Source organism: Oncorhynchus mykiss, chromosome 15 (genome assembly GCF_013265735.2).
Source record: "Oncorhynchus mykiss isolate Arlee chromosome 15, USDA_OmykA_1.1, whole genome shotgun sequence".
In the NCBI taxonomy this organism is placed as follows: domain Eukaryota; kingdom Metazoa; phylum Chordata; class Actinopteri; order Salmoniformes; family Salmonidae; genus Oncorhynchus; species Oncorhynchus mykiss.
Genome location: NC_048579.1, coordinates 21,186,762 through 21,205,454, shown reverse-complemented (window position 1 = coordinate 21,205,454; position 18,693 = coordinate 21,186,762). Strand labels below are relative to the sequence as shown.

General features: G+C 46.3%; 1 protein-coding gene across 9 annotated transcripts in view; it reads left to right on the top strand.

The window, feature by feature from the left end:
* Positions 1–18,693, top strand: part of LOC110489787 (microtubule-associated protein 4) — a 122,134-nt gene that overhangs the window by 91,272 nt on the left and 12,169 nt on the right. For 4 of the 9 annotated variants that reach the window (XM_036944051.1, XM_036944050.1, XM_036944048.1 and 1 more), the window contains 9 exons: positions 7,879–8,936; positions 9,303–9,560; positions 12,488–12,662; positions 12,882–12,944; positions 13,728–14,026; positions 15,364–15,426; positions 17,172–17,264; positions 18,196–18,277; positions 18,537–18,649. In XM_036944051.1, coding sequence (XP_036799946.1) covers positions 7,879–8,936; positions 9,303–9,560; positions 12,488–12,662; positions 12,882–12,944; positions 13,728–14,026; positions 15,364–15,426; positions 17,172–17,264; positions 18,196–18,277; positions 18,537–18,649 — 2,204 coding nt within the window. The remainder of the gene's footprint in view (positions 1–7,878; positions 8,937–9,302; positions 9,561–12,487; positions 12,663–12,881; positions 12,945–13,727; positions 14,027–15,363; positions 15,427–17,171; positions 17,265–18,195; positions 18,278–18,536; positions 18,650–18,693) is intronic. The other 5 variants (XM_036944049.1, XM_036944056.1, XM_036944052.1 and 2 more) reach the window with 5 other exon arrangements.

The following is an 18,693-nucleotide window of genomic DNA, read 5'->3' as shown; positions in this document are numbered from 1 at the left end:
TTGCTGGTGTATGTGCAGCAGGAGTGTCACTTTGCATGTGATTCACTAAGCGTGTTGCATGTGGATGTACTATATCTAGGTGACCGTCAGCGGACCGGGAATGTGGGACTGGGTCATGCTGCCGACACAGCTCATTACCACAGACCAGAGTCCAGAGCTAGACTTGGCCTCTCTCGCTCTCTCTGGCCGCCGACACAGTCATTAGTCCCCTGGGAGGAGTGGGGGAGAGGCAGAGCCAAGATGGCCTCGGTCACATCCGATAACTCCTGCCCCTTAGCCGAACAGGGTCACTGGAGATGTAAACCCAGCAACAAAATCTGTCTCTTTCTTCACTCGTCGCTTTTAATGACCGCCGCTCCCTCTCTCTCTCTCTCTCTCTCTCTCTCTCTCTCTCTCCCTCTCCCTCTCCCTCTCTCTCTGTCGCTAAAGTGTGCCAGCAATCTGCCTCGTGGACGCTGGAGCATTAAAGGGCCAGCGTCCCGGAGAGCTCAGAATGAGAGTGTGTGAGCTGGTCAGAGGAAGAGTGCGTGTGCGTGACTGTGTGTGAGCATGCACTGGCTTGACAAGGTCATTCAAAGGCAGTTTGCATGTGTAAAAAGTGTTCATGTGGAGCGTGCACATTAATGAATCCACACACACGTCGGCCGGCTAGCTCTGTTCAGGCATTCGCCTTGGCTCCCCAATTGGGGTGTGGGAAATATCGATAAACAGATTTGCCATCTCTAGCTCCAGAGGGGAGAGAGAGATACACAGAGTCATATAGAGAGAGAAAAAATAGTTTGTCCCAGTATAAGAATCTGCCTGAATGTATTTTTACTGACTCCCTCAGTTCCATCCAGCCCCCTCTTTTTATTTCTCTCTCTCTCTCTCTCTCTCTCTCTCTCTCTCTCTCTCTCTCTCTCTCTCTCTCTCTCTCTCTCTCTCTCTCTCTCTCTCTCTCTCTCTCTCTCTCCCTCCGTTTGGAGAGAGGGATTAGGAGACGATACTGGAGGAGAGATGCAGCGTGGAGAGACAAAGGAACTCGTACTCAAACAGGCTTTGAATCATTTGAGTGTCTTTCTTCATGGTTTGGAGTCATAGTGGGATGTTTCTCCCCAGAACGAAACAGATAATTGTCACCCAATGTCGCTCTCCTTATCTCCTATTAAGCAGAAGGATGAATGTGGCCCGTAATGAGTGTTCTGTAGTAAAGACTCTGGGCTTTGTTGGTCTGTTTCTGTACACGCTTCTGTTTGTGTTTCTTCTTGTGTGCACAAATGTGTGGTACTGTGTGTGTGTGTTTTTCTTTGCGTCCATTTGTCTCAGATTAATTTAGCCTTACGTCAATACAATTAAAAAAAGAATTACCCATGTTTGTGTTTGACCTCAACATCCATAAAAATACCAGAAAAAAGTTTGTTTCAATTATTAACACACTTGCCATTTGGGCAAGCTTTTAAAATAGGAGTTAAATGCGTAAAGGTGATTCGTATGCATGAATCCTTTTCTACGTATGCCATTATGCTTAAAATATTTTGACCCGTTCAAACGTTTGTCTCAGCGTTCCTATGTGGCTCTCACTTTGTGCACATGCATATGTCTCTGTGAGTAAGTGATTGATGTGGGTACGCTTGTGCGTAAGAAGCCTGTTACCCAGGGGGACAGAAAGCTGTAGAACCCTCCAGATCTCATCAGCACAGCTCAAGTGTTTTTTTTTGTCCTCTCCGCGCTTAAGTCGGATCCACTCTACTGTATATGATCATGCAGTTACCAAGGACACAATGCACTACTGTCTGAAAGGGGGAGTGGAGGAAGGTTCAGGTCTGGATGTGATGGATACTTTAGGCTCATATATTAGCAACACTTTCCTGACCTCCGTCACAAACAGAGTAGATTAGATAAATCCCTCTGCAATGACCTGTCTTGCAGTCAAGGCTGCGGTGCAGTGATAGCGCTGTGTGTGTGTGTGTGTGTCAGAGAGAGAAATACATCCAATCCAGAGAGGACCCCGTAAGTGTTTCCATGGTCAATGTGGATCATCCTTGTGTGTACATGTCAGGTGTCACGCCAGTCTACAGTAGGTAATGCCTAAGTCCTTCCAAAAGCTGCCTGTCCAACCTGACACCATATGGAATAACTTTGATTAATAGCCTGGGTTTTGTCGTTTATTTCTGCCTTTGAAGTTGCCTTGTTGGATACAAGCCGTTGTGGTGACTAGATCCGCTCCTGAGCCACACACCAAGTGAGCAGCTTAACATGAACAAAGAAAGGCTCCGTTTCCTGACAGTTAAATACAGTGAAATGCACTGGCATCCACTTTCACTAAATCACTCCAAACATTCTATAGGCGGCCAGCAGCTTCTTTGACGTGTGGAGAATAGTCACTAAGGAGGATCGTTCCTTTGGAAGGCACACATACGTTGTCAAGGATTCTGCCTCTTAGCGGCTTCCGGGTGAGGCTAGAGGTAATGACTGTCTTTTAATAAGGCTACGTTCGCCTCGAGGATTGATCTTGTCATCTGAGGAACCAGAGAGAAATACCCAAGAAAATGGTCAGGTTATGTCTGTTTAAAGTAACTGTCCAGTGTCTCCAGATATCTATGAAATATGACTTATAATTAATTGCAATATGAGTGAAATAATTGTCCTTCCAAAAAAATGGTAATTATGTATGTTAAAAAGCAGCCTTTTGTGTGTGTTGGTATGGTGTGGGCGTACACCAACAACAGAAAGGTGTGGGCAAATACCGGTCATTAAAAATATTCATGTGACTAGACTGCTGATTGGCCAGCTGGCCAGCTCATCCTCTTCTGGAGGATAACATCATCTATGAGGAAATGGCAAGCATTGTTTAAACGTCTGTTTGAGATACAAGTTTGTGGTGTTTTTGAAGTGTTTTTTTTTCCTTCTCCAATTTATGCTTTGGCCACAAATACGAGTATAGGATAAGTCAACAACATTATTTGGTTATGAGTTAATGAGATTTTCACTGGACAGTTACTTGAAACTTCTTCGGGAGGAGTTTCATTGGTAGTTTTGAGTGTTAGTGTTGGAGCAGTGAGGGTTTTTCCTTATCTGATGCGACTCTGAAAATGTAAGAAGCAATCCGATGGTCTCAACATCCATGTGGAGATGGTGTCTTATCGCTGTCATGTTTTTCTCCCATAAAAAAACTCTTAATTAAAAAGACCATAAAAGTGGTTTAAAGGCTGTTTAGCCAACTTAATAGAGATTGAATTGTGTCTATGCTAATGTGTGGTCTAATGAACTGACCCAGCATAGAAAAGACAGAGTTGTCTCCCACTGTGTTAGTTGGCTAACTGAAATGAGAGATGAGGGTGCCAGGCGGCTGTCTGTGAGATTTATTGGGATAGATATAATGGATTCACGGGTGACCGCCACAATGTCATCATATCTCCAGAAAATGTCTTCCCTCCCAATGATATCAGCGTCATAGGCCCTAAGAGTGATGAATGCTTCTAATCAGATGCTCCATTCATGATGTATTAATTCCCTTCTATTGGAGGGTTCAAAATGGCTGCTTGTTTACATTTAGCCCTGCTGCTCTGTGGTGGGGAGACTGAGACACAAAGCTGGCTGTTGAGGTTGTTTGAGTATGTTGGCTTCAGCGGCTTTATAGGTCCCAGCGCTCTCGGAGTACTCTGCATATCACCTTTGTTGGTATTCAACGGCTAATCCATAATTACCTAGTGAATGTAGCTTGAAAATCCACCGTGCTAAAGCTTCTCACAGGCTTTCTCAGGCTGGGAAGGAGAGAAGAGTGGGAGCACAGTTGATGAGGTTGTTTTGAGGGTGGCTCTTCATACTGCTTCATAAATCAACCAAATACTGGGTTTGGGGTCAGTAGAAGTCTATTGGATCTCCAATGTCTTAGCTAATTAAGATATCCAGTTGATATATGATCTATTAAGTCTGTTAAAGCTGTGGACTACAGAGACGAAGCCTCGTGTTGTTGTGCCTTGCCTCCTTCCATTCCCTTTGTCTTGTCGTGTAGCCTGACTGGATTTGGGTAAGCACTTTGTTTTGTGTCTTCATTATATTAGTCCACCTATTGGGTTCTCTGGTTGTCCACTGTTCTCCTCCCTTCTGAAGTTTGTGGAGCACTGTACCCAGTTATGTATGGCGTCTACCCCCCCCCCCCCACCCACAATCCCCCACTTCAAGCAGCCCTTTGCCGTCTCCAATCTCTCATTTGGGTGCTTAGACAAAACACTTGAAAATGTATTATACAAAGGTAGGGATTTAGGTCTGAAGTAATTGAAGCAGGGTCAGTGGTAAATGGGTATCCTGCTTCCTCTGGGGTTTACTCTGACTGATTATGCTGATGTGAGGGAGGCGTTGTTAGCGGAATCGCTAACAATGCTAAAGAGCCTTTTCACCATTTGTCATCACAGTGTAGCTAATAGACTTTTAAGCTAATGGGAGGATACAGGATTCCTCAGTTTCTAGATATTAAGGGTTGAATGTGGCCATAGTGATAGCTCTATGGTATTTGTCCTTTGTTTTGAATAGACTCCCACAGGCTGTACAGTCACTACTTTCAGTGGACTTCTCCCTGCAATATTATCCAAAGGTCAAATAATGCAGATGCTTAATAGCGGGAAAATATGAAAGTCTACGATATCTAATCCTCATTTTGGGTTGTTTATACTAGTGGATTAACAGTTTAACTGGGTTGATGCTGACACACTGCACAGCTGAGATATTATGCATGGGTGTATAACTCCACAAATCTCTGGAACAATATTGATTTAGTTGGTTATTTAGCCAGGAAGATACCGCTCTATTTAAAAAGGACTGAGCTATTTGCGCTTAGCCAATGAGCATTTTCTATTTTGCGATCTTGGTTTCATTAGGCCGTCCTCTTGTCCAGCTGTTTAATGTGATAATCCCTGTAGCTCCGTATCATTATATCAATATCGTAAAAATAAACAGAATTATGACTATTGACATTCCTTATAACTGGACTGAAAGCCGGGGGCACCATCAGTCTAGTCATTGTCATGGCTTTACCAATCAATCCATTGACATTTACACTATATATACACAAAAGTATATGGACACCACTTGCAATGACTGGATTCGGCTATTTCAGCCACACCCATTGCTGACAGGTGTATAAAATTGAGCATGCAGCCATGCAATCTCCATAGACAAACATTGGCAGTAGAATGGCCTTACTGAAGGGCTCAATGACTTTCAACGTGGCGCCGTCATAGGATGCCACCTTTCCAACAAGTCAGTAAGTCAAATTTCTGCCTTGCTAGAGCTGCCCTGGTCAACTAAGTGCTGTTATTGGAAACCTCTAGGAGCAACAATGGCTCAACCGCGTACTGGTAGGCCATACAAGCTCACAGAATGGGACCGCCGAGTGCTGAAGCGTGTAACGCATAAAAATTGTCTGTCCCTAGTTGCAACACTCCCTACTGAGTTCCAAACTGCCTCTGGAAGCAACGTCAGCACAATAACTGTTCGCCAGGAGCTTCTTGAAATGGGTTTCCATGGCCGAGCAGCCGCACACAAGCCTAAGATCACCATGCGCAATGCCAAGTGTCGGCTGGAGTGGTGTAAAGCTCACCGCCATTGACCAACTAATCTGGGTTTGGTGGATGGCAGGGGAACACTACTTGCCCGAATGCCAACTGTAAAGTTTGGTGGAAGAGTAATAATGGTCTGGGGTGGTTTTTCGGGCTAGGCCCCTTAGTTCGAGTGAAGGGATATCTTAACGCTACAGCATACAAGGACATGCTAGACAATTCTGTGCTTCCAACTTTGTGGCAACAGTTTGGGGAAGCCTTTCCTGTTTCAGCATGATAATGCTCCCATGCACAAAGCGAGGTTCATACAGAAATGGTTTGTCGAGATTGGTGTGGAAGAACTTGATTGGCCTACACATAGCCCTGACCTCAACCCCATCGAACACCTTTGGGATGAATAGGAACGCCGACTGCGAGCCAGGTCTAATCGCCCCGCATCAGTGTCCTCACGAATGTTCTTGTGGCTGAATGGCAGCAAGTCCCTGCAGCAATGTTCCAACATCTAGTGGAAAGCCTTCCCAGAAGAGTGGAGGCTGTTAGAGCAGCAAAGGGGGGACCAACTCCATATTAATGCCCATGATTTTGGAATGAGATGTTCGACAAGCAGGTGTCCACATACTTTTAGTCCTTTCCATGTCATCTAATGTCAGTTACTACTTTGGGTCTGAGCATCATTCCTACAGTGTGAGCTTGAGGCGTTGTGGGAACATTAGGGTTAAGGGCCTGAGGCCCTCTGGTGTGGAGTGGGCCAGTACCCCAGATGGCCTGCCCTCTAATGAGGCACCCAGGAGTGAGAGAGGAGGTGAAGGATGAGCTGCCTCTGGAGAGGGGGCGGCGCTGCCAGCTAGAGGGATGGGAGGGGGCAGAGCTTCAGGGATATGTCCGGGAGAAAAGAGTGAATTAGGTGGGGTTTTGTGTTTCACATACTGCACTTTGCTAGAACACTGTGTCACTATTGTCCTCTTGATGATGATTATTATTATACTCAGTAAAAGTATCAAGGCCGCAGAGCTTGTGTCTAGGCTAATAGGCTGCCTCTCATCTCTATCGCTGGGTGCCTGTGCTATGGTGAATTAGCTGTGTCCACCCCTCAGGCTGCCATGTCTGTGTGTCCAGCCCACAGCTGCTCAGTGTCTAATGCGGCAGGACAGGCAGGCTGGCCTTCCACACTCTCACGGCCATATTTTACTAGACAACCATACTTTACTAGGCAAGCAAAGCACCATCACACATTTGCGGTGACCAAAGGGTCTTTATAAACTACTGCCACTTTCTGTCTGTGGAGTCTGTTCTGGCTTTACTCAAAACACTTCAAGATACAGTAGGGTTGGTGGAATGAGTTCAAAGCGACACTATGTAGTAATGCAGTATGTATTCCAAATGAAATTGAAGTTTGTGTGTTTATCTTGTGTGCCGGTGTATGTGTATCTGCCTAGATATGTTGGTGTATGCATACATGTCTCTGGAATGCAAAAGAGATTGTGTGTGTGTGTGCATTTGTCTGCCTGACTGTCGATCTGTCTGCCTGGCTGAATGTCGGTCGGTTTGCCTGACTGTCGGTCTGTCTGCCTGGTTGAATGTCAGTCTGCCTGACTGTCGGTCGGTATGTCTGCCTGACTGTCGGTCTGTCTGCCTGACTGTCGGTCTGTCTGCCTGCCTGACTGTCAGTCTGTCTGTCTGACTGTCGGTCTGTCTGTCTGACTGTCGGTCTGTCTGGTTGATTGCCAGGGTCAATGGCCATCTCTAAATCAGGCTTCGCCCACAGGATAATTCCACTCCAGCCTTCCTGTGTGTCCCCAAATGTAATCAGCCTGAGCTACTGTTGATTCATTCCATTATCAAAGGTGATTCACTTGTTCAAACTTCAGCAGAGATTGATCTTTGCATGCCTTTGAGCATGACCTTGGGACTATAGGATATCGTATGTGTGTGTGTGTGTATAGTGGTTAATCACTTCAAATGACATTAATGTCATACGGTTTGGTCGCTGGCCTGTCTGTGAGGTCTTGAGGTCAGCAAGGCATTTGGTTCTTTGTATTAATGATGATGTCATTCACATGATTGGTATGATTCTAAAATATGTTGTTTGCTCTCTTTCTCTCTCTCCTTTCTCTCCTCTCTCTCTCTCTCTCTCTCTCTCTCTCTCTCTCTCTTTCTCTCTCTCCTTTCTCTCCTCTCCTCTCTCTCTCTCTCTCTCTCTCTCTCTCTCTCTCTCTCTCTCTCTCTCTCTCTCTCTCTCTCTCTCTCTCTCTCTCTCTCTCTCTCTCTCTCTCTCTCTCTCTCTCTCTCTCTCTCTCTCTCTCTCTCTCTCTCTCTCTCTCTCTCTCTCTCTCTCACACAGTCAAATCAGAGAAGATGGACAAACCAGAGAAAGAGGAGACGATGGACCACTTTGAGAAGTTGAACCAATTTGACATGTTGGATAAGCTCGATAAAGTGGAGAAGAAGGATTCGACTGGGAAGACTGAGGCGTCAGTGAAGGTGGCGTATGCAGGACCACTGGACAAAGGAGAGAAGATGGGTCAAATGGACAAGGCAGAGAAAACGGAAAAGCTGGAGCCGGCAGAAAAGGTAGACAAAGAAGAAAAAACAGAGAAGGTGGATAAAATGGATAAGGGCGACAACACAGACAAGGTAGAGAAAACTGACAAAGTAGAGAAGATGGACAAGGTTGAAAAGCCTGAGGAGACAGAACAGAATATTGAAAAAATGGAGAAGACCCCAGAGAAACCGGAGGCAGAGGTGAAGTTGGACACATTTGATAAGATGGAAACACAGCCTGGCAAGATGGAAACACAGCCTGGCAAGATGGAAACACAGCCTGGCAAGATGGAAACACAGCCTGGCAAGATGGAAACACAGCCTGGCAAGATGGAAACACAGCCTGGCAAGATGGAAACACAGCCTGGCAAGATGGAAACACAGCCTGGCAAGATGGAAACACAGCCTGGCAAGATGGAAACACAGCCTGGCAAGATGGAAACACAGCCTGACAAGATGGAAACACAGCCTGACAAGATGGAAACACAGCCTGACAAGATGGAAACACAGCCTGACAAGATGGAAACACCGCCTGACAAGATGGAAACACAGCCTGACAAGGAGAAGACAGATCATGTTGGAAAGGTAACAGTAACAGGTGAGAAAGTAACAGAAAATGTTGAGAAGCCCAAAGACAACGTTGAGAAGGAGGATAAGAAGCCAGAGCTGGCTCAGAAATTAAACAAGCAGGTTAAGGTGGAGAAATCGGAGAAAAAAGAGCTGAAAAGTCCTGAGAAAAAGACGGACAAGAAATCAGAGACCGCTGATAAGGCCAAAAAACCTGCAAGTAAACCCTCGACCAATGGGAGCAGTGCCGCACCAAGCAAGGACCTGCCCAGTCCAGACAAGAAGACCAAGGTAGGTCACAGTCTAGATTTAAAGAGGAACATTATCAAATCATACATCACTCATGCTGCTAACGCTTTTCCTACTGCTACTTTTAAATCCACGCATAGTTGTGAGATATTACTTCATTCTGTTAACTTCAATAGTCCTAGGATGTTGGTCTTCGTTGTTATAGTGCTGATTTTAACTGGATGTAACTGAATAGAGTTGTTGTTTTTGTTCAGCTGGCAGTTCCATTTGTTGGTATTCTGTTGATTATGATTAAGGCTGCTTCTGCTGCTTTCTCCTGCTGCTACTATCTTGTGTTTTGTTGTTTTCTTTCTCGCTTTTGTTCTTTGTTTTGCTCTTCATTTGTCTGGTGTGCGTTCCATCTCGCAGCCTGTCGCCGGGGCAACCAAACTGAGCGCCGCTAAGCCACGGCCGAGCTCGGCAGCATCCACTGGTGCTGCCGCCCCCAAACGCCCCACCCCTTCCTCCACCTCCACCACCACCTCAGCCACCCTCCTCAACAAAAAAACGCCCGTGCCCAAGGCCCCTACTCCCACTGCTGGCCCCAAGCGGCCTTCGTCCACAGTCAGCCGACCCACATCCGCAGCCACCACCTCCACCACTGAGCCACGTGAGGTCAAGCCCAAGGTGAGTGGCCCTGCCCTGCTTTAGGGACAGCCGCAGTCCCCTCCACCTCCATAGCCACCCCTGTGTGGTGTCTCTCTGTGTCGGGAGAAGTACCTACCACTTTCTTCTTCTCCCATGGCATTTCTTTCAACCTCCTATTCATCATCTTGCTGATCAGAAGAAGGAGCAGGTTCAGTTCTGTTTAGCATAAGTGTTAGTTCAGCTACTATGTTCATTTCCACAGGAGCTATAGACAAAGGCTCTGTCTGACTGCAGTGGTGCTGCTCGGAGCCTAATCTGCCTGTAATGTATCCACCTTCTAAACATGTCTCCTAGTAAGCCCTTGTGTCCCAGGTGCTGAGTGGCAGGATTACTCAGTGCAGGGTTCATAGAGGGTTCAATCATGCCCCAGGGCAGTGATTGGGGACACTGCCCTGTGTAGGGTGCCGTCTTTCGGATGGGACGTTAAACGGGTGTCCTGACTCTCTGAGGTCATTAAAGATCCCATGGCACTTATCGTAAGAGTAAGGCTGTTAACCCCGGTGTTCTGGCTAAATTCCCAATCTGGCCCTCAAACCATCACGGTCACCTAATAATCCCCAGTTTACAATTGGCTCATTCATCCCCCTCCTCTCCCCTGTAACTATTCCCCAGGTTGTTGCTGCAAATGAGAATGTGTTCTCAGTCAACTTACCTGGTAAAATAACAGATTTAAAAATATTAAAAAATAGAGGGAAGGGCGGGCTGGAGGGTAGGGGCCCAGAGGAGGCCAGCATTCATCACTCCTCCCTTGGCATTTACTAGAGAGAACCAGGGCCAAGCATCAGTCGCTCAAGGCTTCCCTCACCACACCTAAGTCTCTCACCTTCAGCCGTCAGCGCTGCAGATACACACTACAATGTACATGATGTACAGCCACTTCTCTATCCTGCGGGTGTATTTGCCTTTAATTACATGTTAAGTAGCCTTGCCCGGGTCTTGGAGCCCATCTCCTGTTTCTGTAGCGGAAGGCAGCTTGATGTGCAAGGACACCCCCTGGACAGGACGCTAGTCTATCGCAGAGCCTTACCCCATATCTATCTTAGTGCTAAGCAGTGATGGATCAGGTCCCATTTTTACAGTCCCTTGGTATGTCTCGGCCCAGGATGGCACTCCCAACCTTCCAATCTCAGGGCTGACATTCTAACCAATAACTACATATTACACTGCTGTTTAATATTGGAGTACAGTAATACAGTCTAGGTCAAAAGAGCGGGCGACTCGAGAGATCGCAAGACACGTTTGTATGAGAGAGGGAATGAATGAGGAGACGGAGCGGAAATCCAAGCTGTTTTCCATGCAAAGCCTCCCTCGGGCGGTGTATCTATGCATGGGGAAATCAGACACACAGCGCATTGGCATTCTCTTTATATCCCTGGTTCCTAGTGCAATCCTTACATCAGCGCCAAGGCAACACACACCATGTTGAGACCTATCAACAGTGTACCTGCTTGAGGATTCTGGCGCGTGCTCGTTGTTGACTTCAAGATCCGATGCAACACATTCCAGATGCTTCCTGGACAAGATTGGCTGGAGCCTTCGTTTCATAATGCTAATCTGAACTGTGCACTCTGAGGTTATATCTGGTGTTGATTCAGAGCCAGATCTTGCCATACACTGTATATAAGTGGGCCTGTGAAGTAACAGTAGTTGACTTTGGTTAGTTCAATTAATCAGGTGTGTTACTGGTTGGTTGGAAAAAGGTCTGGACTATCACCAGCCCCTTATGTATGATAATGGCCACCCCTGTTGTACACTGAGTATACAAAACATTAAGAACACCAGCTCTTTCCATAACATAGACTGACCAGGTGAAACCAGGTGAAGGCTATGATCCCTTATTGATGTCACTTGTTAAATCCACTTCAATCAGTTTAGATGAAGAGGAGGTAACAGGTGAAATAAGGATTTTTAAGCCTTGAGCCAATTGAGACATGGGTGATTCAAAGGGTGAATGGGCAACACTAAATGTTTAAGTGCCTTTGACCGGGTTATGGGTAGTAGGTGCCAGGCACACCGGTTTGTGTCAAGAACTGTAACGCTGCTGGGTTTTGCACGCTCAACAGTTTCCTGTGTGTATCAAGAATGGTCTACCACCCAAAGGGCATCCAACCAACTTGACACAACTATGAGAAGCATTGGTGTCAACATGGGCCAGCATCCCTGTGGAACGCTTTCGGCACTTTCTGGAGTCCAAGCCCCAATGAATGGAGGCTGTTCTGAGGGCAAAGAGGGGATGCAACTCAATATTAGAAAGGTGTTCCTAATGTGATGTATACTCAGTGTATGTGATGGCCCATAGTTGTTAGCGTGAACTTGGAGTTCCATACACACTCCAGGCAGGAATTATCTGCCATTGCCCTCTAGTGGTTGCCTGTTTAACTACAGGCAGTGACATTATCGCTGGTAAATCCTATTTTTTTGGCTAAACAACACACGAGGGAGGCAATCTAGCGTGCCCACTCTGTTGTGAAAATGCCCTATAGAGCAGTGCATTGAGGGAATACTTTTAGACACTATGGAGCCTGGCCCTTGAATGTCCTGCTTGGATATGATTGCAGAGGATTCAGTACAGGCTAGCCAGATGGCAATGAGAGAGATATGATAGCAATTACTCTGAGGATTTGCTGATGTTTTTGTTGTACATCGAATACTAGATAGGCAAGTGGTTTTATAAATATAACATTATCCAATGTTCCTTTTTAGTAAGGAATGTAACATTACGCAACAACAAGGTTCTTTGCCACAGCTTCAGTTTATGAGAGCGCCATGGTGTACATTCAACCTTTTATTTGTTATTAAACTCCATTACTCCATTATTTGTAACTGAATAGTGCAGCTCCATCCTTCCCTCCCTTATGTATCTGTTTACCAAACGTCTCCCATTCCCTGTCTGTCTCTCCCTCCAGACGACCACAGAGAGGCGTCCTCTAGTGCCAAAGGCCACCGCCGCCTCCACGGCTCGAACTGCTGCCCCCAAAAACGGCACTGCCACCACGGCAACCAGTAAACCAGCCACGGCGACCCGCACTCCCATTGCATCCCGCACTGCCGGCAGCGTACCCGCAACCAGACGCCCTCTGGGTGAGTCGCTATGCTACACACTTACACATTTTTGAACACGCGTACACACACCATGACCTATTGTTTTGGTGATTCAAAGTGTCTGACGTCTAGCCAGCAGAGTACCAAACTGTTTCTGTATTCCACAACGTGACTCCACTGCTTTGCCAAACAAACTTTGACAAGACAATAACAGGGATCAACAGGTTGAACTCTGATCTCTTTTGTTCTGCCTTTCAGCATCAAAGACTGACAGCAAGCCAGGAGAGGACAAGAAGCCCAGCACTCTGAAGTCAACAACAGGTACAGAAACACTCCTCCTCTCTCCTCTTTGTCCCCCCCCTCCATTTTCTCTCTTATCTTCTCCAGCGCTAGTCCTTCAGCCAGACAGCCACAGTACTGTAACACCAGTTGAGGGATTGGGGGCAGAGAGAGACAGGAAATGAAGAGTGACAGTGTCATGCAGGAACACACAGATGAAGCATGTAGACCGGGACAAAGAGGTGGTGAAGTCGTCGAGAGAGAAGAAAGCAGCAGAGTGTAAAAAGCTCAACACAGCACACTCTGAGGATTACACTCCCCTACTGTTGACATGAGCTGCTGACACTGGCACTACGTCTCAACGTTGCATAACCAGCAACGCAGGCAGAAGCCCGTTACTATACGCATAAAGAGGGGATGATTTTCTGATCCGAGCATGTCTTTCTGCTCAGAAATAAGACTCTTTCAGGACGGATTGGACGGATCTAAGACTTAAGTCCTCGGCAGGGTACATTTAGTTCATCACGTGATGTCCGTTAGACATTTGGAAAGTGGGATAATAAACGTTGCAGTGCATACTGGGGTTTATGTTGCTACAGAGCAGAAGGGATACCTGCCTGATGTATGTTCCCAAAAAGGTTTTTCAAATTGTTGCTAATAGCATATTAACCATCACTTGATCTTAATCACAGAATAGTAAGAGTAGCGAAGAGAGCAGGTCTATATAATTTCTCTGAACTGGGTTGGAAGTATTTTAGCATCTAAACGGCTTCATTACCTGGTTGTTGATTGTCCTCTTTTCTCCTCCTCCTCCCTCCGTTCTAGCAGACTCCACCCGGCCCCGGACCAGCACCACCCGCAGCTCTATAGCTAGCACCACCAGCGCCGCCCCCCGTGTCCGCCCCTCCACCACCAAACCTGCCCCCTCCTCCTCCTCCACAGTATCAGAGAAGAAGCCGGCTGTGCCCCGCGTCCCCCGTCCCACCTCCACCACCACCACGGGTAGTGCCAACGCCACGCGTACCACCTCCCGCCCAGGCACAGCCCCCGCACCAGACATTCGCAATGTGCGCTCCAAGATCGGCTCCACGGACAACATGAAGTACCAGCCCGGAGGGGGGAAGGTAAGGGGTCGTGCATCAGTGGTAGATGCGGATACCCGTATCATTTATGTGGCTACACGCTTTAATATTTCCAAGGCTTATTGGTCAGGTTGTGTTTTATACATTAGTCATTATATTAGTAAAATAGATATTGTTTCACAGATGGGCTTGTTTTACAGACAATGCCATTATGATTTTGTGTAGGGCTCTGTAGTGATAGTGTTCACAGTCTAATGCAGGGGTGTCAAACGTATGTCCCAGGGGTCCTACGTATGTCCCAGGGGTCCTACGTATGTCCCAGGGGTCCTACGTATGTCCCAGGGGTCCTATCCAGTCCTTGGGTGGTTTGAGTAAAAATAAATTAACAGAACAAATTATGTTCTGGGGGGAATGAACTTGAATACTTTAAAATGATTAAATATACTTTAAAATGGCTAAAATGCAATGGCAACTGTGTAGAAATAAGAATGGACCTACATTCATACAGTTTCTTGACTGTAACTAGCTCGCTAATAATCACCCAAATGACTGTCAGGAAGCATCGGAAAATCAAAAACAATGGATAGAGGATTATTTTTTGCAAATTCTGGCGGCAAGGAAATACAACGAATTTTCAGTGCGGCCCTCCAGATCTCATTGAAGACTGAATGCTGCACCCCGGGGCAAAATTAGTTTGACACCCCTGGTCTAATAATGGTTTTGCCTCCCTCAGACAGGTTATGTTCAGTAGATGAAGCCCCAGCTAAGACGGAATTTTCCATAGTGCACTTCTCCTAATGCCACATCCCGTTGCAGAGCTTTCCCTGTTAACAACCCCTCCTAGTTTCTTCTCCCAGACAACTGGTCCCAGCTTGTCTCATATTTTACCCTTTGCGATCCAAAATAGTTCCCAGTTAACTTCAGTTAACTCAGTGACTTCCTCCATAAATCTCCATTTGATTCAATTCACCATCTTGCACTCATGCTGACATCTCACCCCATTCTCTACATCCACCTATACACTACTCTCACTTCCTTTTCTCTGGCTGAGACCCCTTATACATTATAAGTCCTCCTAACACGCTTTTTAGCCAGATACACTATGCCTTCACTTCTACTGTCAAGTGTCAACATGGTGGAATAACCAAGTCCAACGTTGGAATTACCTATAACAACGTTGAAAGGCATATGGTGCCACATGTTGAGCGATGGACCCCAAACTGCATGTCAAAGAAAATGCCGATTTTCTTTGTTCTCTGAAATAAACCGAGCCCTGCTGCTTTGGATACAGCATCAGAATAGAGGAGGTAGTTCTAAGGACTCCTGCTGCCCTGTGTCCTGTGTGTTGTATTGACCCAGGGTGGGGCTTGTCTCCCCAGGTCTCTGGCAGGAGCGACGCCCTGGCCAAAGGCTCCTCCTCCAAAGAGACCAGCGAGGCCAAAGTGAGTTCACCCCCCATATCTACCCCTATCTCTTCAAATATCTCTCTCTTCCTCACCCTCTGTTTACTACTCTCACTTTCTGTCTCTCTCTTTGTATATGTCTCATTATGTTGTCTCTCACCCGCTATTTCTCTGTCAACCTCTCTCTTTCTTCTCTTCCCCTTTCTCTCTCATTCTTTGTCTCTCTATCCTCTTGTCATTTTCTTCTAAAGTGAGATACATTTCCTCCAAGCTGTTCACCTCTGTTTGTAGGTTAAAATATTTTGTTTTATTATTATTATTTTTTTTTTTTAAATAGTTTTTTTTTTATTGCCATATTTCATTGTTCACAAACACATACACTCACTCATCTCTGGTTATCCCTCATTCACTGCATGGACTGACTGACGGACAGCTGTCTAAAGCAGATGTTTAGGTGACTGACTCACCGACCAACCGACACCATACTGGTGCGCATCCGTGACTATGTCTTTACAGCCAGACAGTTCTGGAGTTACCAACATCAACGTGAGGTTCTGTGGAAGTGGACCACACCCGAAGAAGAATCATGCGTTTGAAATACAATCCTTCTGATTCATGTTGCGTCTTAGGTTTCACCTCAAAAACATTTGGTTAGGTTATTGTTTACAGTAGACATGGAAGAACGGTTAATGAGATACCAGATCAGATGGCATACCCACGGAGGGGAGGCACACGTCCGTGGTAGAGCGCTAAGCATACTAACACACTACCTTGCTACTATCTCTCTCCTCAAGACTTCATACAGTAACGCAAGGCTAAAGCCAGACCCAGAGAGCCAGGAGTCCATATTAACAATGTTGCTTGACAGCAATACGAATACTGTATATCCCTGGTTTTAAAATTGTCCTGAGCCTAAAGCAAAGTATTAAAGTTGGCCTACCCTGTGGCAAAGTAGGGGCTGGAGGGCTGTGATAAGTCATTGTACAGTAGCGTATGTCTGCACTATAGACGGAGGATCCGGGCGGAGAGACTTTCTGAGTTCTGCTCCGTCACACCCTCCACTAAAGCTCTCCATCCCCCTAATTGCCACAACATAATGATACCCAGAGGACTCTTATGGCTGTCAAGGATCTGAGCTTAAGCCTGCTACTGCCTAGTATATGTTTGTCTGTGTATGTGTGGTTCCTTTGCCTAACTGTCAGCTGTGATCTCTAACTAAGATGTCTGTATGAAATGTAGTACTTTCCCTGTCTAAATCTAACTACTGGGTTTGTGGGTTCATGGTACCAATGTCATGTTGTCACTGTGCGATTGTCCGTCTATGTGCCAACAAGTATGAATGTGTCAATATGGCAGGATATCACCAAAGTGAATTTTAAACGGAGACATTCACTTCAGCCATTCACTTAAGCCCATTAAAAGGGCATACAGTATGCATAGCAAAATCACAATTCAGGCAGTCAGACACCGTTATAGTAATTATCACTGTAACAACACACGTTAGCGCCAACACAATACATTACAGGTGAAACAATCACCATGATAACACATTCACATGCCTGTTTCAATAATCTATTTTAATACCGTAGCAATTGAGCATCTTCAAAGGGCAGGTGTGGATGTGGGACCCTGCATGCGTGTGTCAATAGACGTCTGTGTGTGTGGCCTCTAGATGCTTCTGCGCTCCTCTCTTCCTTCTTCGTCACAGCTCGCCCCCACCCGACCCTCCCTCTAACCCCCACAGTGAATCTACTCTTCCTCTCTGCCTGCTCTATGCTTTGTAGGTTCAGATAGTCTCCAAAAAGCTGGACTTCAGCCACGTCACCTCACGCTTGGGTTCCAAGGACAATATCAAGCATGTTCCTGGTGGAGGGAAGGTTAGTACCGGATTGCGGCTTAGCTTGAATGGCCCCCAACCCTACATGGCCGACCGCACGTCATGACCACTAAAGAGCTCGGGGCGGGGCGGGGTTATCTTCTGAAGACTCCACTGGAACAGGCTGAACCTCACTCCTACAAAAAAAAACTTCTGCAGACCTCAAAATGTCTGAGTCACGGTTCTATCATTGACAGATTTGGTTTTAGTCTAGGAAATGCTACAGTGCTGCCCCCCTTTTGGCACTGGCACAGTCATTGCCTGAAAGCATCGCTCCTGCCGAATGGCACCACCGAACGCTTTTAAGACGTCACTCTTATTCCCCGTTTTTTTTTTTGGGGGGGGGGACCTTGGCAATAAGAGGCTGTTGTATGATGTGGTTTTTGGACAGCATGGTGTCTCTAGCTAACCCTCCTCCGGAGTACCTGCTACTGTCCATGGCTTAGACCAGTGTTTCCCAACTCCAGTCCCTCCAACATCACACATTTTTGTTGTAGCCCCAGATAAACTCACCTGATTTAACTCATTGAGAGCTTGATGATTAGTTGGCAAGATTAGTTGACAAGTTTTTCCGGGGCTACAGTTGGGAAACACTGGAGTTGTAAAACACTGGCTTCGACTCTACCTGTCGCTGTTTCTAACTCACTCAACACCAATCAAACACCACCCTTACCTGTCTAACCTCTGACCTGCCCAGACACTCAACTCTGATTGGCTCTCTATGCAGACTTCCTCCTTTGATTGGTTGTGCTCGTGCTGCTACTGTATGCGGTGGACACATGAGTACATGAGTTTTCCCAAGAACAGATGGCTAATGATAAAGCTGAATAGGTTCAACTGCATGGCGAAGAAGATGGCCGTCATGGATCTTTGACGGGTGGTCATTCATTTCCTCTTCTGTGTGTGTAACTGGGTCTAATGTATATTTGCAGGTACAGATACTCAACAAGAAGGTGGATCTAAGCAAAGTGACATCGAAGTGTGGCTCCAAGGCCAACATCAAACACAAGCCTGGTAAAGGCCCTCTTGGTAGACCTGTTGAGTTGCCATACTGAATGTACACTGTAATGCATGTGTTGTGTATGTTTCTGTGTGTTTTATTGACCAGAGCACGTTACTGTCATTATATGCTCAAGATGTTATTAAGGACCATTCAAATGTGACTACCAAAGATGATTATAATGATTAAGCAGAACAACAACTGATCTCTGTTCTGCGGACCTGTGCAGTGTGTATTGTCTGTGCTGTCCCATTGACTGTGTGTGTCCTGTAGGGGGCGGCGATGTGAAGATCGAGTCCCAGAAAGTGAACAACAAGGATCAGGCTAAATCCAAAGTGGGCTCAATGGACAACCTCTGTCATGAGCCCGGTGGTGGCAACATCAAGGTGAGGTCACTGGACAAACGACCCTCACACTGAGTGACTGCTTT